Source organism: Ptychodera flava, chromosome 19 (assembly GCF_041260155.1).
Source record: "Ptychodera flava strain L36383 chromosome 19, AS_Pfla_20210202, whole genome shotgun sequence".
NCBI classification, from domain to species: Eukaryota; Metazoa; Hemichordata; class Enteropneusta; family Ptychoderidae; genus Ptychodera; species Ptychodera flava.
In genome coordinates this window covers 987,089-1,009,115 of record NC_091946.1, presented here as the reverse complement: position 1 = coordinate 1,009,115, position 22,027 = coordinate 987,089, and the positions used below count along the sequence as shown (strand labels likewise).

At 37.3% G+C, this 22,027-nt stretch overlaps 1 protein-coding gene across 2 annotated transcripts in view; it reads right to left on the bottom strand.

Moving 5' to 3' along the window:
* Window positions 1-584: 584 nt before the first annotated feature.
* LOC139118344 (remodeling and spacing factor 1-like) overlaps window positions 585-22,027 on the bottom strand; it is a 44,462-nt gene continuing 23,019 nt past the window's right edge. For both annotated transcript variants that reach the window (XM_070681612.1, XM_070681611.1), the window contains 7 exons: window positions 14,983-15,087; window positions 14,094-14,173; window positions 13,624-13,675; window positions 12,966-13,143; window positions 11,371-11,536; window positions 8,302-8,513; window positions 585-7,403 (listed from right to left, as the gene is read on the bottom strand). Coding sequence is in view for 1 of the 2 variants with exons in the window: in XM_070681611.1 (XP_070537712.1) it covers window positions 6,787-7,403; window positions 8,302-8,513; window positions 11,371-11,536; window positions 12,966-13,143; window positions 13,624-13,675; window positions 14,094-14,173; window positions 14,983-15,027 (1,350 nt within the window). In the remaining variant the exon portion in view is untranslated. The remainder of the gene's footprint in view (window positions 7,404-8,301; window positions 8,514-11,370; window positions 11,537-12,965; window positions 13,144-13,623; window positions 13,676-14,093; window positions 14,174-14,982; window positions 15,088-22,027) is intronic.

The window sequence follows — 22,027 nt, the reverse complement described above, 5'->3', positions numbered from 1 at the left end:
TATATATACATGCGTCCGTCCATCCATCCATACATACAGACATAAAAACGCCACCGACTTACCATATGAGCTCTCTTTGGTATATATACATATCCCAAATGTGAGCTAAAAACAAAGAAACAACCTTGGCACAACATTTATAATTGAAGAAACACTATGGTTGGCAAAATACACACTATGGGTTCGAATGCTGGCAAGAGTCCAGAACAATGAAATCGTTGGGATAGGTGGGATGTGGATATTGTAGCAGGGTTAAGCCAAACAGAGAGAGTAAATTGTTAAAACTTTAATTTGGTGTTGTTTGCGGTTTTCAAGATTTCATGTCAAACCAACATAAGTTATCTTTTATAATACATATACACACATACACACATACATACATACACATACACACATTCATTCATACATACATGTACACACGTACATACATGCATGTATACACATAGATATGTGCATACATACATATACATAGATACAAATGTACATATACAGACAGAGAGAGACACAGACTGATTTTGATAGCTTCTCACACTCTGCATACATATGGTAATGAAGGCCAAAAAATACAATAAAAATGCAAGAAGTGAAGTTGTAAGATTACAGTGGCGTTTTAATGTTCCAAGAACTCTTTGTAATAAATATGAACTCTTCCATAATATTTTAAAACTAACTAGGAAAATAAACAACATGTTCATTTACATCAGGATCCTTAAAATGTTTTCTTCACAATTTTTAAAAGCGAATGCTAGAATAAACTACACAAGGAAAACAAGTACATGTCCAATTGAGGAGATACATTATAGAAGGATGAAATGCATTGAACAAAATACATCTAATGACATATACAGTGAGAAAAACATGCACAGACAATGAAAATACTATTTTGTCATCAATGGAACACACGTATTTTATGCTGTACAGAAGTTTGCGGATTTTTATGTGATTTATACAACACTGAAAAGCAGAGTCAATGTAAAATTCTAAAATGTTACTTTTCTACATCTTTTTAACAGTTCTCAAGTTCTGGTAAAAACATCTTCGAATTTGCTAAAAATTTATGGTGACCCTTTTCAAGGTAAAGATACTAATTTCAGAGAATGAAATTATGAAATAAAACTATCATCATTAATTATGCCAAAAGTTACACATATCCATAAGGTTGCAGTTTGGACTAACATTTTGAGTTATCACTTCCAATGAAGATCTGTAAAAGGCAAAGTTTATGATCAACTTACATAGTGAGGAAATTTGATATATAGTCAACATACCCATGATTAGAAATGTGAAGAATATACCAGCATTTTTTATTGTTTAATGACTTATAAGTGGAAAAATGACTGATTCTCACTGAAATTTCTGTGTATTGGAATTAATACAAAAATGAAGGCCTACTCATCATCATGTACTTATAATTTCTGTATGACAGAATGAAGAGGCTTGCTCATTTTGATATGATTTGAATAAACACATCAAATGTTATTTTTAAGGAAAATTGTTTTGCATTTACCCTACAAAACATGATAAACATAGGGCCAAAGTCCATGAAGCTACTATAAGACATGGATACAAAATTAAATATTTCCTGACTGTATGAAAATATCTCACTAAGGTCATCCTGGGGACCTGTAAACCAAATATTAAAGCTGTCTGACTAGTGGTTTTGAGAAAACAAGCGACTCAACAGTTGACAGAGCTCTGCTGTGTTATGTAGAGAATAACTTTTTGTGACACATGTATTGATGAAGAAGGTGGATATCTTTGATAGCTCATTTCAGGATGGCCTGACCAACAATGGCAAAATTAGCTGCAAAAATACAAAATTGATGATTTCATCATAATTTCAATACATTACATTAAGATACAGCCTAGGAACCTGTATACCAAATATCAAGGCTATCAGATTAGTAACTTTTGAGAAATAAATATGTTGACCAAAAATGGCAACAATTGACCCAAAAATACAAAAATTGAAGATTTCCTCATATTTCAATTAAAGACAACCCCTAGGAACCTGTATACCAAGTATCAAAGGCATCAGACAAGTAGTTTTTGAGAAACACATTTTTTGACCAAAAATGGCAAAAATTGCACCAAAAATACAAAATTGCAGATTTCATCATATATTCTATATATCACATTTAGTTCACCTGTAGGAACCTGTATACCAAATATCAAAGCTGTCAGATGAGCGGTTTTGATGTAATAAAGTTTTGACCAAAAATGACAAAAAAATTCCTTAAAAATACAGATTTGCATATTTCATCACAATTTGAACAAATCTAAGTTGGGTTATCCCTAGGGACCTGTATACCAAATAACAAAGTTGTTTGACCAGCGGTTATGAAGGAGAAGATTTTTTACCCAAAACGCCTTTTTGGTGCCAATTTGCATATTTTCAACAATATCAAAACATTAAAAAGATAGTTTCTCGTATCATATTTTTCATCTACACAACAAATATCAAATCAGTAAGTACTGCGGTTCTCAAGATATTTGAGTGGACAGACGCCTCACAAACGGACATACATACATACAGACTGACGCCGGACGGATACCCATCCCAATAGCTTCTATAGACTATAGTCTATAGTAGCTAAAAACTAAGAATTCATGAACATGTTTGAATGCTAAACTAAATACAAATCTGATTTTCCACAATTGGCAAACTAAAAACTCACTTGTGCTCATAATACAAGGTCAAATAGAATTGCTCGGGGTGTGGCAGCTGTTTGAGTTGTATGTCGTGTACATCAATGTACAAACACACACACAGACACACACATTCATTCAGTCATCAACAGGCCCAATCATACTTTCACTAAAATAGACACAAATTCCTTCACTCAAATACACATACTTCCACATGTATACAGAAAGTACATATATCCATTGCAGAGGAACACACACAAACAATTGAAGCAATCATCCAATCACATGTTTTACATTGTTGTATTACTATTATTAAACCTTAATCCCAAAGACTGATACTTTACCAAATGACAGTTAGAATTGTCAATATCACTTAAAGCTTTAAAATTTAGCAATAACTTTATGTTATGGATAATATTCTAGATTGATAACTTCTCTGGTCACATGTAAACCATGATATCCATCATCTTGTCTGAAACTGTAGTTTCCTTGTCTTTTCTTGCTGTATATACTGTCCTTATTTCATTTTACATTATTGTTGTAACATAAATCACTGAAAAAACAATTCTTTCTGGCCAAGAAAGTCTGAGTATCAATGGTTCATTCATTTTTGCAGTCACTTTTTTCATAAAACTTAGAAAATGCATGTTTTTAACATCCTGATATGCCTGATATATTTTCACCAAAAAAAAAACCCCAAAAAACCTGAAACTAAACTGAAACTATTTTGCAAGATTTGATATTTACATTACTATTCTACTTAAAGAAAATCAAAACACTGGCATTTGGTAAAATATTCTTGAATGGTAGTTTTCAGAGAATGGAGCCATCATAAAATAACCAACAATGCCAGTAAGTTTCACCAGATTCTGATGGTTTGTCAAGGATTACTACATCAGCTGTTGGCTTCTTTCATGGCTATCAGCACTAGTTGACACCCAATGATAATACTCTTAATCAGACAGTAATAGTGATATTGACCCTTCAACTCCTACATTACTCTGTATAGATCCATCTGCATCACTGACAGCAATTAGGTTAAAGCAAGTTTCGGGGCAGTAAAGTAGGCATCATAATAAAGTTCAAGTCATATTTTTGTACTCACTGACAGATGAGCACATAGTGCTTTGGTACTCATATCCACAGAAAGAGAGAAATACACAGGTAGAGTAACTATGGGTACTGATAGATTTTAGAGTTATTTCCAGGTTGCAATTCAATGTAGCTGCTATTGTATAAATTCATAGAAAATTACAAAGTATATGTTTGATCAGGGTAAACAACATAAAACTAACATGATAAACATACTTTATCAATAAACTGCTATCAAATTTTGATGTTTTAAGAGGCTGATATGGGTTGCCATTTTGAAAATGGCAGTTGAATTTGTCTGATGTTTATAACACTGATAGATACCTATCATAAGGAAACTAAGCTATGGCTTACATTGCCTAAATGATGTCATTGAAAGAATGTGAGAGTAAAATTAGAAACACATTTTGTGAACTATGAATATTTGAAATAATTCTGCTGTGTACTGCTTATGACCAATATACACAATGAAAAATTGAATAAGTGAAATTAAACAAATGATATTGCTGTGTAATGTATTAATTACCATCAGTATAGAGGATATGAATGATTTCAATGTCAGAACACATACACAATGATAATCATAGCAGAAGGTTTACACCACTGAATGGATAACAGATAGTGGGTATTGCCAAGGAAAATACACATCTTTACTAGAATGACCTATAAACAAATATCTACTATACTGTTTTATATCATGTACTCTTTTCACATTAAAAACTGGAAAGTTAAGTAATAAAAATGGGAAAATTAAAAAATGTTACAATACGTAACGTAAAATGTTACAATACGTAGTTTAGAATATGTGCATTTGTCTTCCATCATTGCCTACCACTGATATGAATTCACAAATCAAGAAAAGCCGAGGATAGGATGTTGTTGCATTTGTCTTCCATCACTGTCTATCACTGATATCAAGAAAAGCTGAGGATAGCATGTTGTTCCTGAGAAGGCATACATTGACCCTTTCAACCCCAGTTCCCTGTGTACAGGTCCAACTTTACCATAGAAAACAATGGATTTGGGAAAAACCATAGTGGTGAAAGGGTTAAAACTTATGATGTGAGTTCAAAGGTCAGATGGGTTTTGACACAGAAAGTCACTTCACAACAAATCAGATGATGTGAGTTGAAAGATCACATGAATTTCCAGAGAGAGACTCAGCTCACATGAGTGTAAAGTTTACCATCATCATCATCAGAATCAGAATCCGCTTTGCGTGACCTTTGTAGCTGTTGAAAATGTAACTCTCTTAAGAATAGTGTTGAAAATCTGTAATGCGTAAAATTTGCCGACATTCATAGGAAATAAATATTGAATCTGATGTAAAAGTGCTATTTATACAGAAGACGTAAAAACCATGTACTGGAGTACATGTAACCTACAAGCTTAATATTGGATGTCATTTGGACTTTCAGGAACACCAACAAATCATATGGCATTTAAATTTGCAGTTGTAAACACACCATTGTAAACAGGCATTAGGGGACATTATCTAATGTCATTGGACATTTTGGACATTATCTAATGTCAAAGGCCAGAGTGTTTTCGTGAATACCTAAAGTGATTGCATTTCTTACATTTGCCAGAAACACATGATTCAGAATAATTCCATAATCATTTAATTGGACACAGTTGGGATTGGTTGGATCTGATGCCAGTGAAGAATCAGTTTTGCCTGACTACTGAAGCTGAGGATGAGGAGGATGAAGTCAACTTTACACTTGTTCACCTCATTACAATTCAGATGAAAAGTTGAAAGGTCAGGATGCTGTAAAGCCCGGGAGTCAGCTCATAATAATTACCCTTGATACAAAAGACAACTTCATTATAACTAGTGAATAAAACACAAAAACAGTGAAAAGAAAGAATAAACATAGATTGTAGAGTTTACCAGAGCTTACAAAAACTTGCATTTCCAAATAATTTTGTGTTACAACTCTAAGATATTCTGACAATCTAGTAGTTAGATTCATGTCATTATGGACAAGTTGATATCAGTACATGGAAATACTAAACACTTGCATCATTGTGCTGTCCTGGCTAACATTGTATTGTAGCTAGATTTATGAATTAAAATTACAGTAATAGTTTTTAATGGCTTTTTTCACATCTGGCTAAAATAGGAATACTACAAAGGCAGAACATGGCATGTTAACATGGCAGATTAAATTAATGCAGTGTTAAGTTTGATTTCAAATCACCAATTGCTTTCAACACAACAATCTTAAAATGACCAACATTAAACAACAAATTCAGTACAATGTCACTTTTCAAAATTCCTTTCACTGATGTCATCTCAAAATAGATAAAAAAAATAGAGTGTAAAATGTAATCTATTTTGTCTTTGATTTTGCTGGATAGTGTTTGAAGCTTTCTCAGAATACAAATAATAGTAGCCTAAGGTTAGCAGCAGTTTTGGTAGCATCAGTAGCAGCAGTTTTGGTCATAATTTCCATCATTAGGACAATATATGTCTTAGAAAAGTTTAAATACCTAAAAATGAAGGGACTTCACTTTCTATTGATTGTTCCATTACTAGAGTTGTGTTGGTTTGTGCTCATAATATTCACAATTCCTATCACAGTACCAAAGCCATTGTCAATAATGCTAGGGCTTTGAGTCCAATCAGTTTCCACTTTGCTGCTTTGTTGAGTTGAATTCTCAGTGGATGCAATGTTTAACATTGTCTTTAGATGCTGTGCCATTCAAATCACTCAGAAAAATAACAAAGTTACCCTTTCCATTAATTTCAAGTTTGTACATAATTGTATTCATATGTCCCTTGTGACATAATCTACTAAGTCTGTCACATTCAACAAATCATCTTCGTCTTCAATATCATCTTGTACATGTCCATTGTTAGCATTACGATGGTTGTTGTTTTGTTGATTTCCATTCAGCTGTTGATTGACTGGTTGAACATTGGCAGCGACAGCCATGCTGGGTACAGCTGGTGTTACAATATGTCCCACTGATGCACTGGCATTCACATCCTTACTCATACCTTTCATATGTGATTCCGTTTTCACTTTAAACTCCTCATTAACAAACTCCCTCCTTTCTTCCGTCTTTATTGTTCCATTTCCCTGTTATTTGAATGCCATTTTGAGGTAATTTCATTTTACTGTCTTTACTGCTATCATGATCATCATCTTCATCTTCCTCAGAATCCATTTCACTATCATCACTATTTCCAGCCATCTCCCTGTAATTAACTCTCTTTTTTTTTGCCCTCTCTGATTCTCTTTCTTTCCTGACCTTTGGTTTTCCATATTCAATTTCAAAGTCACTATCTTCTTCATATCGCTTTCTCCGTTTTGTCTGCTGATCTGGCTCATCATCACCACTAAGACTGCTATTATTTGACACTTCGTCATCATCATCATCATCATCATCGTCGTCGCTCTCAGCCTGATCTTCCTCACTTCCCTCTTCTTCACCATCTTCACTTTCTGAAACAAGTCGATGCTTCACAACTCTCGATTTTCTCAGTTCTTGTGGTAACTGTTTAGTTTTTTCCCTTTCAGAGTCCTCACTGTCATCTAATTCAGACAATTCTTCACTTTCAGATTTTTCCTGGTATCTAACACGTCCTCTCTTGGACCTACCTGGTCTTCTACCAAGCACTTCATCACTGTAATCACTTGAATGATCACTTTCTGTAGAAGAAAACACTCAGATTGTAGTCTTTGACATTGACACTGGTGACATTTCAAAATCACTGACACACACATAACACATTCTACATTCATCAATGCAATGCTGTCAATTTGTTTGATTTTATTTCACGATTATAATGTCCAAAATGTGAGTTCAAAGATGTTAACAGGTACTTTCAAATGAGAGACAAGAGAAATACAATTGTGAGAAGCTATAACCCATTGTATTTGTATTGAATAAATCCTAGAATTTGATAGTTTAACTGATTCACTAATACTTCTACTATGTCTGTTGTTTTGACTACTAATGGGATGGCAATTTGCTTGTTATCAATTAAAAAGATCATGAGTTGGTCTCCCTGCTCCGTGAGAAACTATGTAAAATACAGTGCCAATCTGTAGTTATAGAGACTAATTATGATTACTAATGATACTAAATACAGTGCCAATCTGTAGTTATAGAGACTAATTATGATTACTAATGATACTAAATACAGTGCCAATCTGTAGTTATAGAGACTAATTATGATTACTAATGATACTAAATACAGTGCCAATCTGTAGTTATAGAGACTAATTATGATTACTAATGATACTAAATACAGTGCCAATCTGTAGTAATAGAGACTAATTATGATTACTAATGATACTAAATACAGTGCCAATCTGTAGTTATAGAGACTAATTATGATTACTAATGATACTAAATACAGTGCCAATCTGTAGTTATAGAGACTAATTATGATTACTAATGATACTAAATACAGTGCCAATCTGTAGTTATAGAGACTAATTATGATTACTAATGATACTAAATACAGTGCCAATCTGTAGTTATAGAGACTAATTATGATTACTAATGATACTAAATCAATATTCAGCTGATGAAATCACTTACCATAGTCCTCCTCTTCCTCTTCATCGCTGTCACTATAGTAACGCTTTCTACGTTGGTTCCGTGAACTTCTCCTTGTCGGTGGTTGATACCGTCTACCACGTCTTCGCTTTGATGCATATCTCGATCCCCTCCTTTGATATCTATCACTGTCACTTTCACTGATATCATCATCATCAGGCACCATGAAATCTGCTTCACTTTCACTGTAATTACTAATTTTGACAAAAGTTTGATAATAGTTAGAAATCCAGGATAGGAGAAAACTGAGAAATAAGTAAATGATACACTTAACCAAATTATACAAATCTCAACAGTCCATATCTGTGAGGATTCTTTTGACACGTAAACAAGTATTGTGATCTCAGTCTGATAAAATCTTTAAGACACTGTGAACAGAACAATTGTAATCACTGGATATTGCAAGGACTGCTGTCAACTGTTAAAAATCTACATTTATCGATACCTCTAAACAGAAGCCTTTAGAGCTTAGCTGATAGACTCAAGAATCATCATAGATAACAATATAGATAAGAATACATTGGATTTCAAAATAGTTAGAATTTCATTGAACTTGGGTATTATTTTAAACAAAAACGTTTCTGGCGATGAAAAGAACACCACTCATTCATTACAAACCCTCTTTTCCTATAGATTTTGCAACAATTTGCGCCACAGTCAACCTTGTCAGAAAGAAAGAATTGCAGTGCTTCGACTAAAAACTCACCTGTACACTGTACTCACATTCACAACAAAACATTAAATTTGTTTTGTGTTTTGAACACTGAAAAGTTGTGTCATTTCAGAACCAAGCACTGCAAAATATTAATGTTCATACACAAGTACAACAAACTATTATATCTGAAACCTCAGAATGCTGAAAAGAACACTCACCAAAACACAATAAACACGTAGGGCCAAAGTCCCTGAAGCTACTATAGACAAGAATACAAAATTAAGTATTTCCTGACTGTATGAAATTATCTCACTAAGGTCATCCTAGGGACCTGTAAACCAAATATTAAAGCTGTCTGACCAGGGGTTTTGAAAAAACAAGTGACCCAACACTGTGTTAGACTGGGTTTGGAAAGCTGTTAGCCACTGTGGCGAATAGTTTCAAATTTTATTAGCCACAGACAAATTTTATTAGCCACACATTTTTATGAAAACAAAGCTTTCTATAATGCTATCATCTCCAGTGTCGGTTGCATGCACAAGAATAAACTATCAACACATCAACCTTGTATCCAATTGTCTTCATTTTAACACTGAAAAATTGCATGATTCTGGACCGCGCTGCAAATCGACAGCAACACGGAACGTTGAGACCGCGATTAAAATGAACTGCAACATGGAAGGTTGGGCCCGCGATTCAAATCAACAGCATGGAAGCAACACTGAACGTTCGGACTGCGATTAAAATAGAAGTTTGGTTACACTTACATGTAACGTTCCATCCCGCCGATATGTCTTGGTGTGATCAACATCTGTAGCAAATCTCATCAAATCGTGTGCAGTTGTTTTTAATGTATATTTGTTTTTTCTAAAATCATTAATTATGCAAATGAGCAAAAAGTATGCAAGCCACACCCACCAAAAACTAATCAGTTCTAGCCATTTGCTAACTGAATCTATGTACCAGATTTGATTCTGGTCTGATCAGCCGTTTTTGAGATATCAGACCAACAGACAGACAGACAGACAGACAGACATTGCTGCGACATATGCTCACGTGTGTGAACACGTGAGCAAAAAATTGATGATTTCACCATAATTTCAATATATTACATTAAGATAAAGCCTGGGAACCTGTATATTAAATAGCAAAGCTATCAGATTAGTAACTTTTGAGAAACAAATATGTTGACCAAAAATGGCAAAAATTGACCGAAAAATACAAAAATTGAACATTTCATCAAATTTCAATATATCACACTAAGACAACCCCTAGGAACCTGTACACTAAATATCAAAGGCATCAGACAAGTAGTTTTTGAGAAACACAATCAGCCGAAATGCGTAAACGAGTCAGAGATTTTGTTCACAACAGGAGTAAGGGAATGAGCAATAATCAGAGTTCAGGCAGGTATAGGTCATTTTATTGAATTACACTCACTTTGGTTTATTTTGCCGTTTAAAGTTCCGATACAAGTGGTGTCGTCGTAATGGACCCACTTTCGCCGGTAGTTGGCCCGCAGCTATCCGTGGCAGGGTTGACCTTTTGATGACCCACATAGCGACACACGCTACCCCGCCAACAGACAGCTGCGCTTCCACAGCTAGATGTGGCTTAGTGCATGGTCTGGGTGAACATTTATTGTCCTTGTGACTCAATTGCCTCAGTCAGTAATATAGAGGCTGCCGTGATAGCAATGCTTGGGTAGTATAAAAGGGGCATCGTTTTGGGGTAGGGTTGGATATTTTCATATGGATATGGCTGCTACGATGATGGGTGACCAGTGTTAGCACTCCCAGGTTCCTGTGCCATGGCCATTACACAGTATAATGACAACCACTGACCATAGCGATGCACAGGATACATTTGGCTAGAATATTGATTATGTTGATGAATGCTGACACTGCTTGGCAATTGTTTTTCATAAGTGAGAAAAGTGAACATTGTATTGGGTTAAACTGTTGCAAAATCTATCAAAGGAGACAGTTTGTAATGAATGCAGTTGGTTTATTTTTATCACCTGAAAGGTTTTTATTGTCACCTGAGCAATTGCACCTGAGCAAGCTGAAATTCCAAGCTGTTTTGAAATTCACTGTAACTATGGACCAAACCATGGCAGTGAAAGGGTAAGTAGAGTTCTTTTGAAAGTTTGCATGTCTAGCTGTTTGGCAAGTTATGGCATATCCATCTGAGAAAGGGTAGGTCAGATGACAAAGGGAAGGGTAGATACTGTTTTGTGCAATGCTAATGGTGATCAGAATTATGCAACTGAGACCCAGTGCAGTACGTGTAGTGTGCAATGATGGTATCTAGTGACAAAATGTGGATGGTGTGTTTGGTGAAAAAAGGGAAGTGTTAGCCAATCATCTGGATTATACCATTGTTGCAATACCTACCTACTGTTACATTGATATTCTTCACTTGTGTAGGATTCTTCACTGGTTGCATCTAAATCCATCAATCTTCTTTTCCGTCCTTTTCTAGCACTGCTAGCTCTGCTTTCTGCTATCTCTATGGTTGACATATCTTTCCCTCGGCTTATCCCACTCTCTTGATATTCGGCTATAAAACATCAATATTTAGAAGATATTGTACACTTGATATATCCAGATTGATAATACAAAGAAATTTGTGAGTACATGTACATGATCGTTTAGACTGAATCTCTTCTGTAACGTCAGATACACTCACAAATGTCTCATTTGAAATGAATATTAACCCCTTGACCACCTTGAACACCGGATATATCCGGCGCCATATTGAATTACCATATACCTTTAGTGCCGGAAATATCCGGCACAGTTAAATAGGCGTATTTGCTTCGTTTTTGTCCCTAAAAATCCGGTAATTTCGGCATCGGCATGCAGCGTGACTAAGATAGATGTATTCCGACCTGGCCTGAATGTGATTGCGTCCCATACGTCCGAGTATGGCCAAAATCTGGAAGCAAATGTCGTGACGCATGACCTCGACCCTGAAAGGTCAGGTTGATCACTGAATCTGATGACAGTAGTTTGAAGCTGGTTGATGTCATTTACTTGCCAGATTTTTACGGTTTGTTTGTTTTAATGAAATGAAATGTTTATTTATTGAAAACAAATGATTAATATGTAAATGTGTTCTATTAACAGCAATATTCTGTGAATGAAACTGGAGGAAAATATAATTTTTTACTATAACCCAGTGAAATTATATAGCAGCCATATTGGCAATATGACTGGTCACATGACTGGTCATGTGATTGGTCATGTGATATGTTGTTCCCTAAATGTATTTTAAATATTGTGAATTATTTTTTGATAAATCATAACCATTTTAGATGCATGTTTCTGCAAGGAAAATGTAAAGCAGGTATTTACAAATAAAATGTGTTGGTTTTCAAATACAGAATTATGTCAGATGCTGATGTTTGTAGTTCATTTACTCTGCCTTTTTTGAGAAAAATCTTAAACAGGTACATCTATAAATAAAGTAAAGGGTAGTTATTATTACATATATGTAAAGACAATGTATGTAAAGACAATGCCACGAAAATTACAACTGTATTCAAATTTGCGTCATTTTATGGATTCAAAACACGTCCTGATGCTTCAAATATTCTTCCCCAGCATATTCTTTGCCAACTCTGGTCACATGATGAGTCATGTGACCAGTCACGTGACCTGGAAATATAAAACTTATGTATGAGAAAGTGGGAAATTTCATGCTGATTCAGAAAATATATGGTTTATTGGTACTTACTTAATTTTTACTCTAAGCAGTGTTGATGCAATGACCACACCCCAGATTTTATCAATATTTACATAAGGGGCCTGGTATATAGGAATACATTGGCCTTGGTAGTCAAGGGGTTAACTGAGTCTCTCAAAGAGAAATTCTGTTATCTTGTTGAATGGGTAGAATAAATTTGCACAACAATTCCAAAGTCCACATGTTTTGTTTAAGTCTGGTCTCATTTAACATTTACCACTATTGCCATAACAACACCTACCTTCATATTCCTCCCTGAGTGCAACTTCATCTTTGATGGCGGAATCAATAGCATCATCAAACTCCTCAAATCGATAACTTATTTGTCTCCTCTGTCTTCCAGAACGCCTTTCCAATATCAATTCTTCAATATTTTCCTTTCCCTTTTTACTTATCTTTGTCGTTAATTTCTCATTGTCCTTAAATATGATAAAAGCAACATCACAATGAACTTACGCTTATGAAAACATGGGTGTCTGTGCATATCATATTGGTAGATTATGACATAAGATGATTTGAATCTGGGGGCAAAGATTTTGAACTTGAAGTACATTTGTAGGTGCACTTTGATAAAGAAACTGTCTTGACAGGTATTCAGCATTGCAACAGATAGTTGTAATCCACTCATTATGCTTCTTTAAAATTTCTAAATGAAACCAAAATATAGGTACATCTTGGAAGCAGCAACTGATAAATCACTGCAAATACTGCTATGGTACAGAGTGTTGAGTGTTTCTGGATTATACATTAATAGTCAACAATGAAATCAGTTCGTGCATTTTAAATGGTAAGATGTCCAACAGAAAGAAAATACTTTTCTTGAAGAAATGCACAAAAGCGTCTCACATAATAACTCTTTTTCACAAATATTTCTAGAAGGGTTTACGAGAGCAACTTACCATTTGTATGATGTTTTCTGGGTTTATTCCGACAAAGGTCAACCGGTCTTTCCTGAAACAGAAAATTGTATCATATCTCAAACATGTATGTTGATGGCGATGATTTCAATAGCTCCTATAGTTTCCATCTTATTTCACACACATCACAATGCCAACAGAACAGACAATTTGACAATGATATGAAATATCAAAAACACAAGAAAATATTCCAGAGGTAACATGCATAGTGCAAACAAATGAGGCTGATATAATTTTTGAGTAGCTGTTCATGCCAGGTCAATGAAACACTGTTTTTAAATATGTATGCATATTGTTTTGAAATCTTGTATCACTTTGAATTTATAGCATAATTCTATTCTGATACATTACTTATCATTTTTGTTTCACTGCTGATAAATCGTTTTGCTATCTAACATTACAGAAAATATAATCTTATTGAACTTGATGATATTTTGTTGAACATGACTTACTGCTTTTTCTTGCGTTCTTTCCGTTTCATCAGATTGTCTAGTACACTAAGGTGTTCTTGTAATCTTGTGATGAGTTTACCCTGACATCAGAGAGAGGATACATGTTTTGTTAGATGTTATTGTAGACTATTTACAGACAAGTTACCCAAGCAGAGTAAGGCTTGATGATGCCAAATATCAGCTAATTCTTTACAGTAAGATTATTGTACACGATGTGAAAATGGTTGAGAAAATGTAGTATACATAAGGTTTTAAGTACAATATTTTATGATGCTCATGACTCTCATTGCATGTGAAACTGAAACAGCAAATTAACCCTTTTCCTGCCAGATAGATCACTTCCCCATCAGCCAAGTCAGTAAAAAGCGGTATTGAGCCAAAACATGACGTATTTTCACCCACTTGGCTTGGTCTGTTATAGCATCTTTAGTCCATAAAAATCAATTTTACAGTATTTATGTTTTCAACAGCCTTCAAATGTACAATATTATGTTAAAATACACCATATGGAATATGTTGTGTTTCATTCATTTTAACTATCTTGACCCGATGGTGAAATATGGACTTGGCAGGAAAAGGGTTAATAATGGTAGAAAGAAAGCTTACATTGACATTTACAGGTTATAAACCATATATAAAATGCATCTAATGTTGTGTTTAAGGCCTACCATAATTAACACATTTTAGTTGAGGACTTTTGAACAAAAAGAGTAAAACTTATGGCAGTTAATGAGAACCCTACATAAATTTCAATTATTTCATTTCTATAAAGACAGATCTGTTTGAAATAAAGCTTAAAAACTTCATCACGAGGGAGTATTTTTAGAGATTAGTCTAAACAAAATGTGTTAGATAGGTATTCACAAACAGATATTTGATTGATACATACATGTTCACATGTAGGACAGAACCATTCTCCATCTGGTATCATCATTAATGGTGGACGTAGACATGCCGTGTGATATCCACTGTCACACTGGTCACACAGTAAAATCTATAAAACAAAACAATTGGACAAATATCCACTTGTCAAGGTAATGGCAGAGATACAATCACTTCATTATCATGGAATAACTCAGCTATACAAAGGTTATGAAAGATCAACAATACTTTGTAGTCAGTGTATACCACGGTTTGACCTTGTCCACTTTGTCTGACTACATCTAAGTCTCACAAACAACATCTCAACTTTGAAATCACCTTTCATCAATCCTTTTTCACTTGACACACATTTGATATGCTGACACGGAGTAACCTTCTCTGTCCTCACTTTCTCTGATTTACTCATCTGATGTAATGGTATCTTCATTATGTGATCCTGTGTGTTGTGTCATGAAGCTACAAACACTATTGGTATTATCTGATGAAACTGATGATAGCATCTTTCACCTTCTGTCCTTCTACAATTGGATTGTAATTTAGCAGGTAGACATTTTGATTATTACATCTTATACATCAGCATGTCGGGCATGCGCCACTTTCTAAACTTCTAATATTAGACTCTATCCAAGCATGGACAGTAGAGAACTCCTGTCCATGATCTAAGAAGCAAGACAGTACTATCCTGTATTGCAAATGTTTGCAATGCCGCAATATCCTCTATTTGCAGCAGTTGTTTCAAAAAGTTCTGAATGTTGAAATTGATTACAACTGAGATAAAGGTATTTTGGTGAGATCACTGTGGATGATCACTTTGGATGATCACAGTGGATGATCACAGTGGATGATCACTTTGGATGATCACTGTGGATGAATACAGTGGATGATCACTGTGGATGATCACAGTGGATGATCACTGTGGATGATCACAGTGGATGATCACTGTGGATGATCACTTTGGATGATCACAGTGGATGATCACAGTGGATGATCACAGTGGATGATCACTGTGGATGATCGATCACAGTGGATGATCACAGTGGATGATCACTGTGGATGATCACAGTGGATGATCACTGTGGATGATCACTGTGGATGATCACTTTGGATGATCACTGTGGATGATCACAGTGGATGATCAATCACAGTGGATGATCACTGTGGATGATCACTGTGGATGATCACTGTGGATGATCACTTTGGATGATCACAGTGGATGATCACTTTGGATGATTGATCACAGTGGATGATCACAGTGGATGATCACAGTGGATGATCACTTTGGATGATCACTGTGGATGATCACTTTGGATGATCACAGTGGATGATCACTTTGGATGATCACAGTGGATGATCACTTTGGATGATCACTTTGGATGATCACAGTGGATGATCACAGTGGATAATCACTGTGGATGATCACTGTGGATGATCACTTTGGATGATCACAGTGGATGATCACTGTGGATGATCACAGTGGATGATCACAGTGGATGATCACTGTGGATGATCACTGTGGATGATCACTGTGGATGATCACTTTGGATGATCACTTTGGATGATCACTGTGGATGATCACAGTGGATGATCACTGTGGATGATCACAGTGGATGATCACAGTGGATGATCACTGTGGATGATCACTTTGGATGATCACTGTGGATGATCGATCACAGTGGATGATCACAGTGGATGATCACAGTGGATGATCACTGTGGATGATCACTGTGGATGATCACTGTGGATGATCACTTTGGATGATCACAGTGGATGATCACTGTGGATGATCACTGTGGATGATCACAGTGGATGATCACTTTGGATGATCACAGTGGATGATCACTGTGGATGATCACAGTGGATGATCACAGTGGATGATCACTTTGGATGATCACAGTGGATGATCACTGTGGATGATCATTTTGGATGATCACAGAGGATGATGATCACTGTGGATGATCACTGTGGATGATCACTGTGGATGATCACTTTGGATGATCGATCACACAGTGGATGATCACAGTGGATGATCACTGTGGATGATCGATCACAGTGGATGATCACAGTGGATGATCACAGTGGATGATCACAGTGGATGATCACTGTGGATGATCACAGTGGATGATCACTGTGGATGATCACAGTGGATGATCACTTTGGATGATTGATCACAGTGGATGATCACAGTGGATGATCACAGTGCATGATCACCGTGCATGATTACAGTGGATGATCACTGTGGATGATCACTTTGGATGATCACAGCGGATGATCACTTTGGATGATCACAGTTGATGATCACAGTGGATGAATACTGTGGATGATCACTGGATGATCACAGTGGAAGATCATTTTGGATGATCACTGTGGATGATCACTGTGGATGATCACAGTGGATGATCACAGTGGATGATCACTTTGGATGATCACTGTGGATGATCACTGTGGATGATCACAGTGGATGATCACTGTGGATGATCACTTTGGATGATCACAGTGGATGATCACTGTGGATGATCACAGTGGATGATCACAGTGGATGATCACTGTGGATGATCACTGTGGATGATCACTGTGGATGATCACTGTGGATGATCACTTTGGATGATCACTGTGGATGATCACAGTGGATGATCACAGTGGATGATCACTGTGGATGATCACAGTGGATGATCACAGTGGATGATCACTGTGGATGATCACTTTGGATGATCACAGTGGATGATCACTGTGGATGATCACAGTGGATGATCACAGTGGATGATCACTGTGGATGATCACTTTGGATGATCACTTTGGATGATCACAGTGGATGATCACAGTGGATGATCACTGTGGATGATCACTGTGGATGATCACTTTGGATGATCACAGTGGATGATCACTGTGGATGATCACTGTGGATGATCACTTTGGATGATCACTTTGGATGATCACAGTGGATGATCACAGTGGATGATCACTGTGGATGATCACTGTGGATGATCACTTTGGATGATCACAGTGGATGATCACTGGGGATGATCACTGTGGATGATCACTTTGGATGATCACTGTGGATGATCACTGTGGATGATCACAGTGAATGATCACAGTGGATGATCACTGTGGATGATCACAGTGGATGATCACAGTGGATGATCACTGTGGATGATCACTTTGGATGATCACTTTGGATGATCACTGTGGATGATCACAGTGGATGATCACTGTGGATGATCACTTTGGATGATCACTTTGGATGATCGATCACAGTGGATGATCACAGTGGATGATCACAGTGGATGATCACTGTGGATGATCACTGTGGATGATCACTTTGGATGATCACAGTGGATGATCACTGTGGATGATCACTGTGGATGATCACTTTGGATGATCACTTTGGATGATCACTTTGGATGATGGATCACAGTGGATGATCACAGTGGATGATCACTGTGGTAGATCACAGTGGATGATCACTGTGGATGATCATTTTGGATGATCACAGAGGATGATCACTGTGGATGATCACTGTGGATGATCACTTTGGATGATCACTTTGGATGATCGATCACAGTGGATGATCACAGTGGATGATCACAGTGGATGATCACTGTGGATGATCACAGTGGATGATCACTGTGGATGATCGATCACAGTGGATGATCACAGTGGATGATCACAGTGGATGATCACTGTGGATGATCACAGTGGATGATCACTGTGGATGATCACAGTGGATGATCACTTTGGATGATTGATCACAGTGGATTATCACAGTGGATGATCACTGTGGATGATCATTTTGGATGATCACAGAGGATGATCACAGTGGATGATCACTGTGGATGATCACAGTGGATGATCGATCACAGTGGATGATCACAGTGGATGATCACAGTGGATGATCACTGTGGATGATCGATCACAGTGGATGATCACAGTGGATGATCACAGTGGATGATCACAGTGGATGATCACAGTGGATGATCACTGTGGATGATCACAGTGGATGATCACTTTGGATGATTGATCGCAGTGGATGATCACAGTGGATGATCACAGTGCATGATCACCGTGCATGATCACAGTGGATGATCACTGTGGATGATCACTTTGGATGATCACAGTGGATGATCACTTTGGATGATCACAGTGGATGATCACAGTGGATGATCACTGTGGATGATCACTGGATGATCACAGTGGATGATCACTTTGGATGATCACTGTGGATGATCACTTTGGATGATCACAGTCGATGATCACAGTGGATGATCACAGTGGATGATCACTGTGGATGATCACTGTGGATGATCACAGTGGATGATCACTGTGGATGATCACTGTGGATGATCACAGTGGATGATCACTGTGGATGATCACAGTGGATGATCACAGTGGATGATCACTGTGGATGATCACTGTGGATGATCACTGTGGATGATCACTTTGGATGATCACTTTGGATGATCACTGTGGATGATCACAGTGGATGATCACAGTGGATGATCACTGTGGATGATCACAGTGGATGATCACAGTGGATGATCACTTTGGATGATCACAGTGGATGATCACTGTGGATGATCACAGTGGATGATCACTGTGGATGATCACTTTGGATGATCACTTTGGATGATCACAGTGGATGATCACAGTGGATGATCACTGTGGATGATCACTGTGGATGATCACAGTGGATGATCACAGTGGATGATCACTGTGGATGATCACAGTGGATGATCACAGTGGATGATCACTGTGGATGATCACTGTGGATGATCACTGTAGATGATCACTTTGGATGATCACTGTGGATGATCACTGTGGATGATCACAGTGGATGATCACAGTGGATGATCACTGTGGATGATCACAGTGGATGATCACTGTGGATGATCACTTTGGATGATCACTTTGGATGATCACTGTGGATGATCACAGTGGATGATCACAGTGGATGATCACTGTGGATGATCACTTTGGATGATCACACTGTGGATGATCACAGTGGATGATCACAGTGGATGATCACAGTGGATGATCACTGTGGATGATCACTGTGGATGATCACTTGGATGATCACTTTGGATGATCACTGTGGATGATCACTGTGGATGATCACTGTGGATGATCACTTTGGATGATCACTTTGGATGATCACTTTGGATGATGGATCACAGTGGATGATCACAGTGGATGATCACTGTGGATGATCACAGTGGATGATCACTGTGGATGATCATTGTGGATGATCACAGAGGATGATCACTGTGGATGATCACTGTGGATGATCACTTTGGATGATCACTTTGGATGATCGATCACAGTGGATGATCACATTGGATGATCACTTTGGATGATCACTGTGGATGATCACAGTGGATGATCACTGTGGATGATCGATCACAGTGGATGATCACAGTGGATGATCACAGTGGATGATCACTGTGGATGATCACAGTGGATGATCACTGTGGATGATCACTGTGGATGATCACTTTGGATGATTGATCACAGTGGATGATCACAGTGGATGATCACAGTGGATGATCAGAGTGCATGATCACAGTGGATGATCACTGTGGATGATGACTTGGATGATCACAGCGGATGATCACTTTGGATGATCACAGTGGATGATCACAGTGGATGATCACTGTGGATGATCACTGGATGATCACAGTGGATGATCACTTTGGATGATCACTGTGGATGATCACTGTGGATGATCACAGTGGATGATCACAGTGGATGATCACTTTGGATGATCACTGTGGATGATCACTGTGGATGATCACAGTGGATGATCACTGTGGATGATCACTTTGGATGATCACTTTAGATGATCGATCACAGTGGATGATCACAGTAGATTATCACTGTGGATGATCACTGTGGATGATCACAGTGGATGATCACTTTGGATGATCGATCACAGTGGATGATCACTGTGGATGATCACTTTGGATGATCACTTTGGATGATCACAGTGGATGATCACTTTGGATGATCACAGTGGATGATCACTTTGGATGATCACTTTGGATGATCACAGTGGATGATCACTTTGGATGATCACTGTGGATGATCACTGTGGATGATCACAGTGGATGATCACAGTGGATGATCACTTTGGATGATCACTGTGGATAATCACTGTGGATGATCACTTTGGATGATCACTTAGGATGATCACTTTTGTGATCACTTTGGATGATCGATCACTTTGAATGTCCACTTTGGATGATCACAGTGGATGATCACTGTGGATGATCACTTTGGATGATCGATCACAGTGGATGATCACAGTGGATGATCAGAGTGGATGATCAGAGTGGATGATCAGAGTGGATGATCACTGTGGATGATCGATCACAGTGGATGATCACAGTGGATGATCACAGTGGATGATCACTGTGGATGATCACTGTGGATGATCGATCATAGTGGATGATCATAGTGGATGATCACAGTGGATGATCACAGTGGATGATCACTTTGGATGATCACTGTGGATGATCACTTTGGATGATCACAGTGGATGATCACTTTGGATGATCACAGTGGATGATCACTGTGGATGATCACAGTGGATGATCACAGTGGATGATCACTTTGGATGATCACAGTGGATGATCACTGTGGATGATCACTGTGGATGATCACTTTGGATGATCACTTTGGATGATCGATCACAGTGGATGATCACTGTGGATGATCACTTTGGATGATCACAGTGGATGATCACAGTTGATGATCACTGTGGATGATCACTTTGGATGATCGATCACAGTGGATGATAACAGTGGATGATCACTTTGGATGATCACTGTGGATGATCACTTTGGATGATCACTGTGGATGATCACCATTCATGATCACCGCTCAAGATCACTTTGGATGATCACAGTGGATGGTCACAGTTGATGATCACTTTGGATGATCACAGTGGATGACCACTGTGGATGATCACTGTGGATGATCACCATTCATGATCACCGCTCAAGATCACTTTGGATGATCACAGTGGATGATCACAGTTGATGATCACTTTGGATGATCAC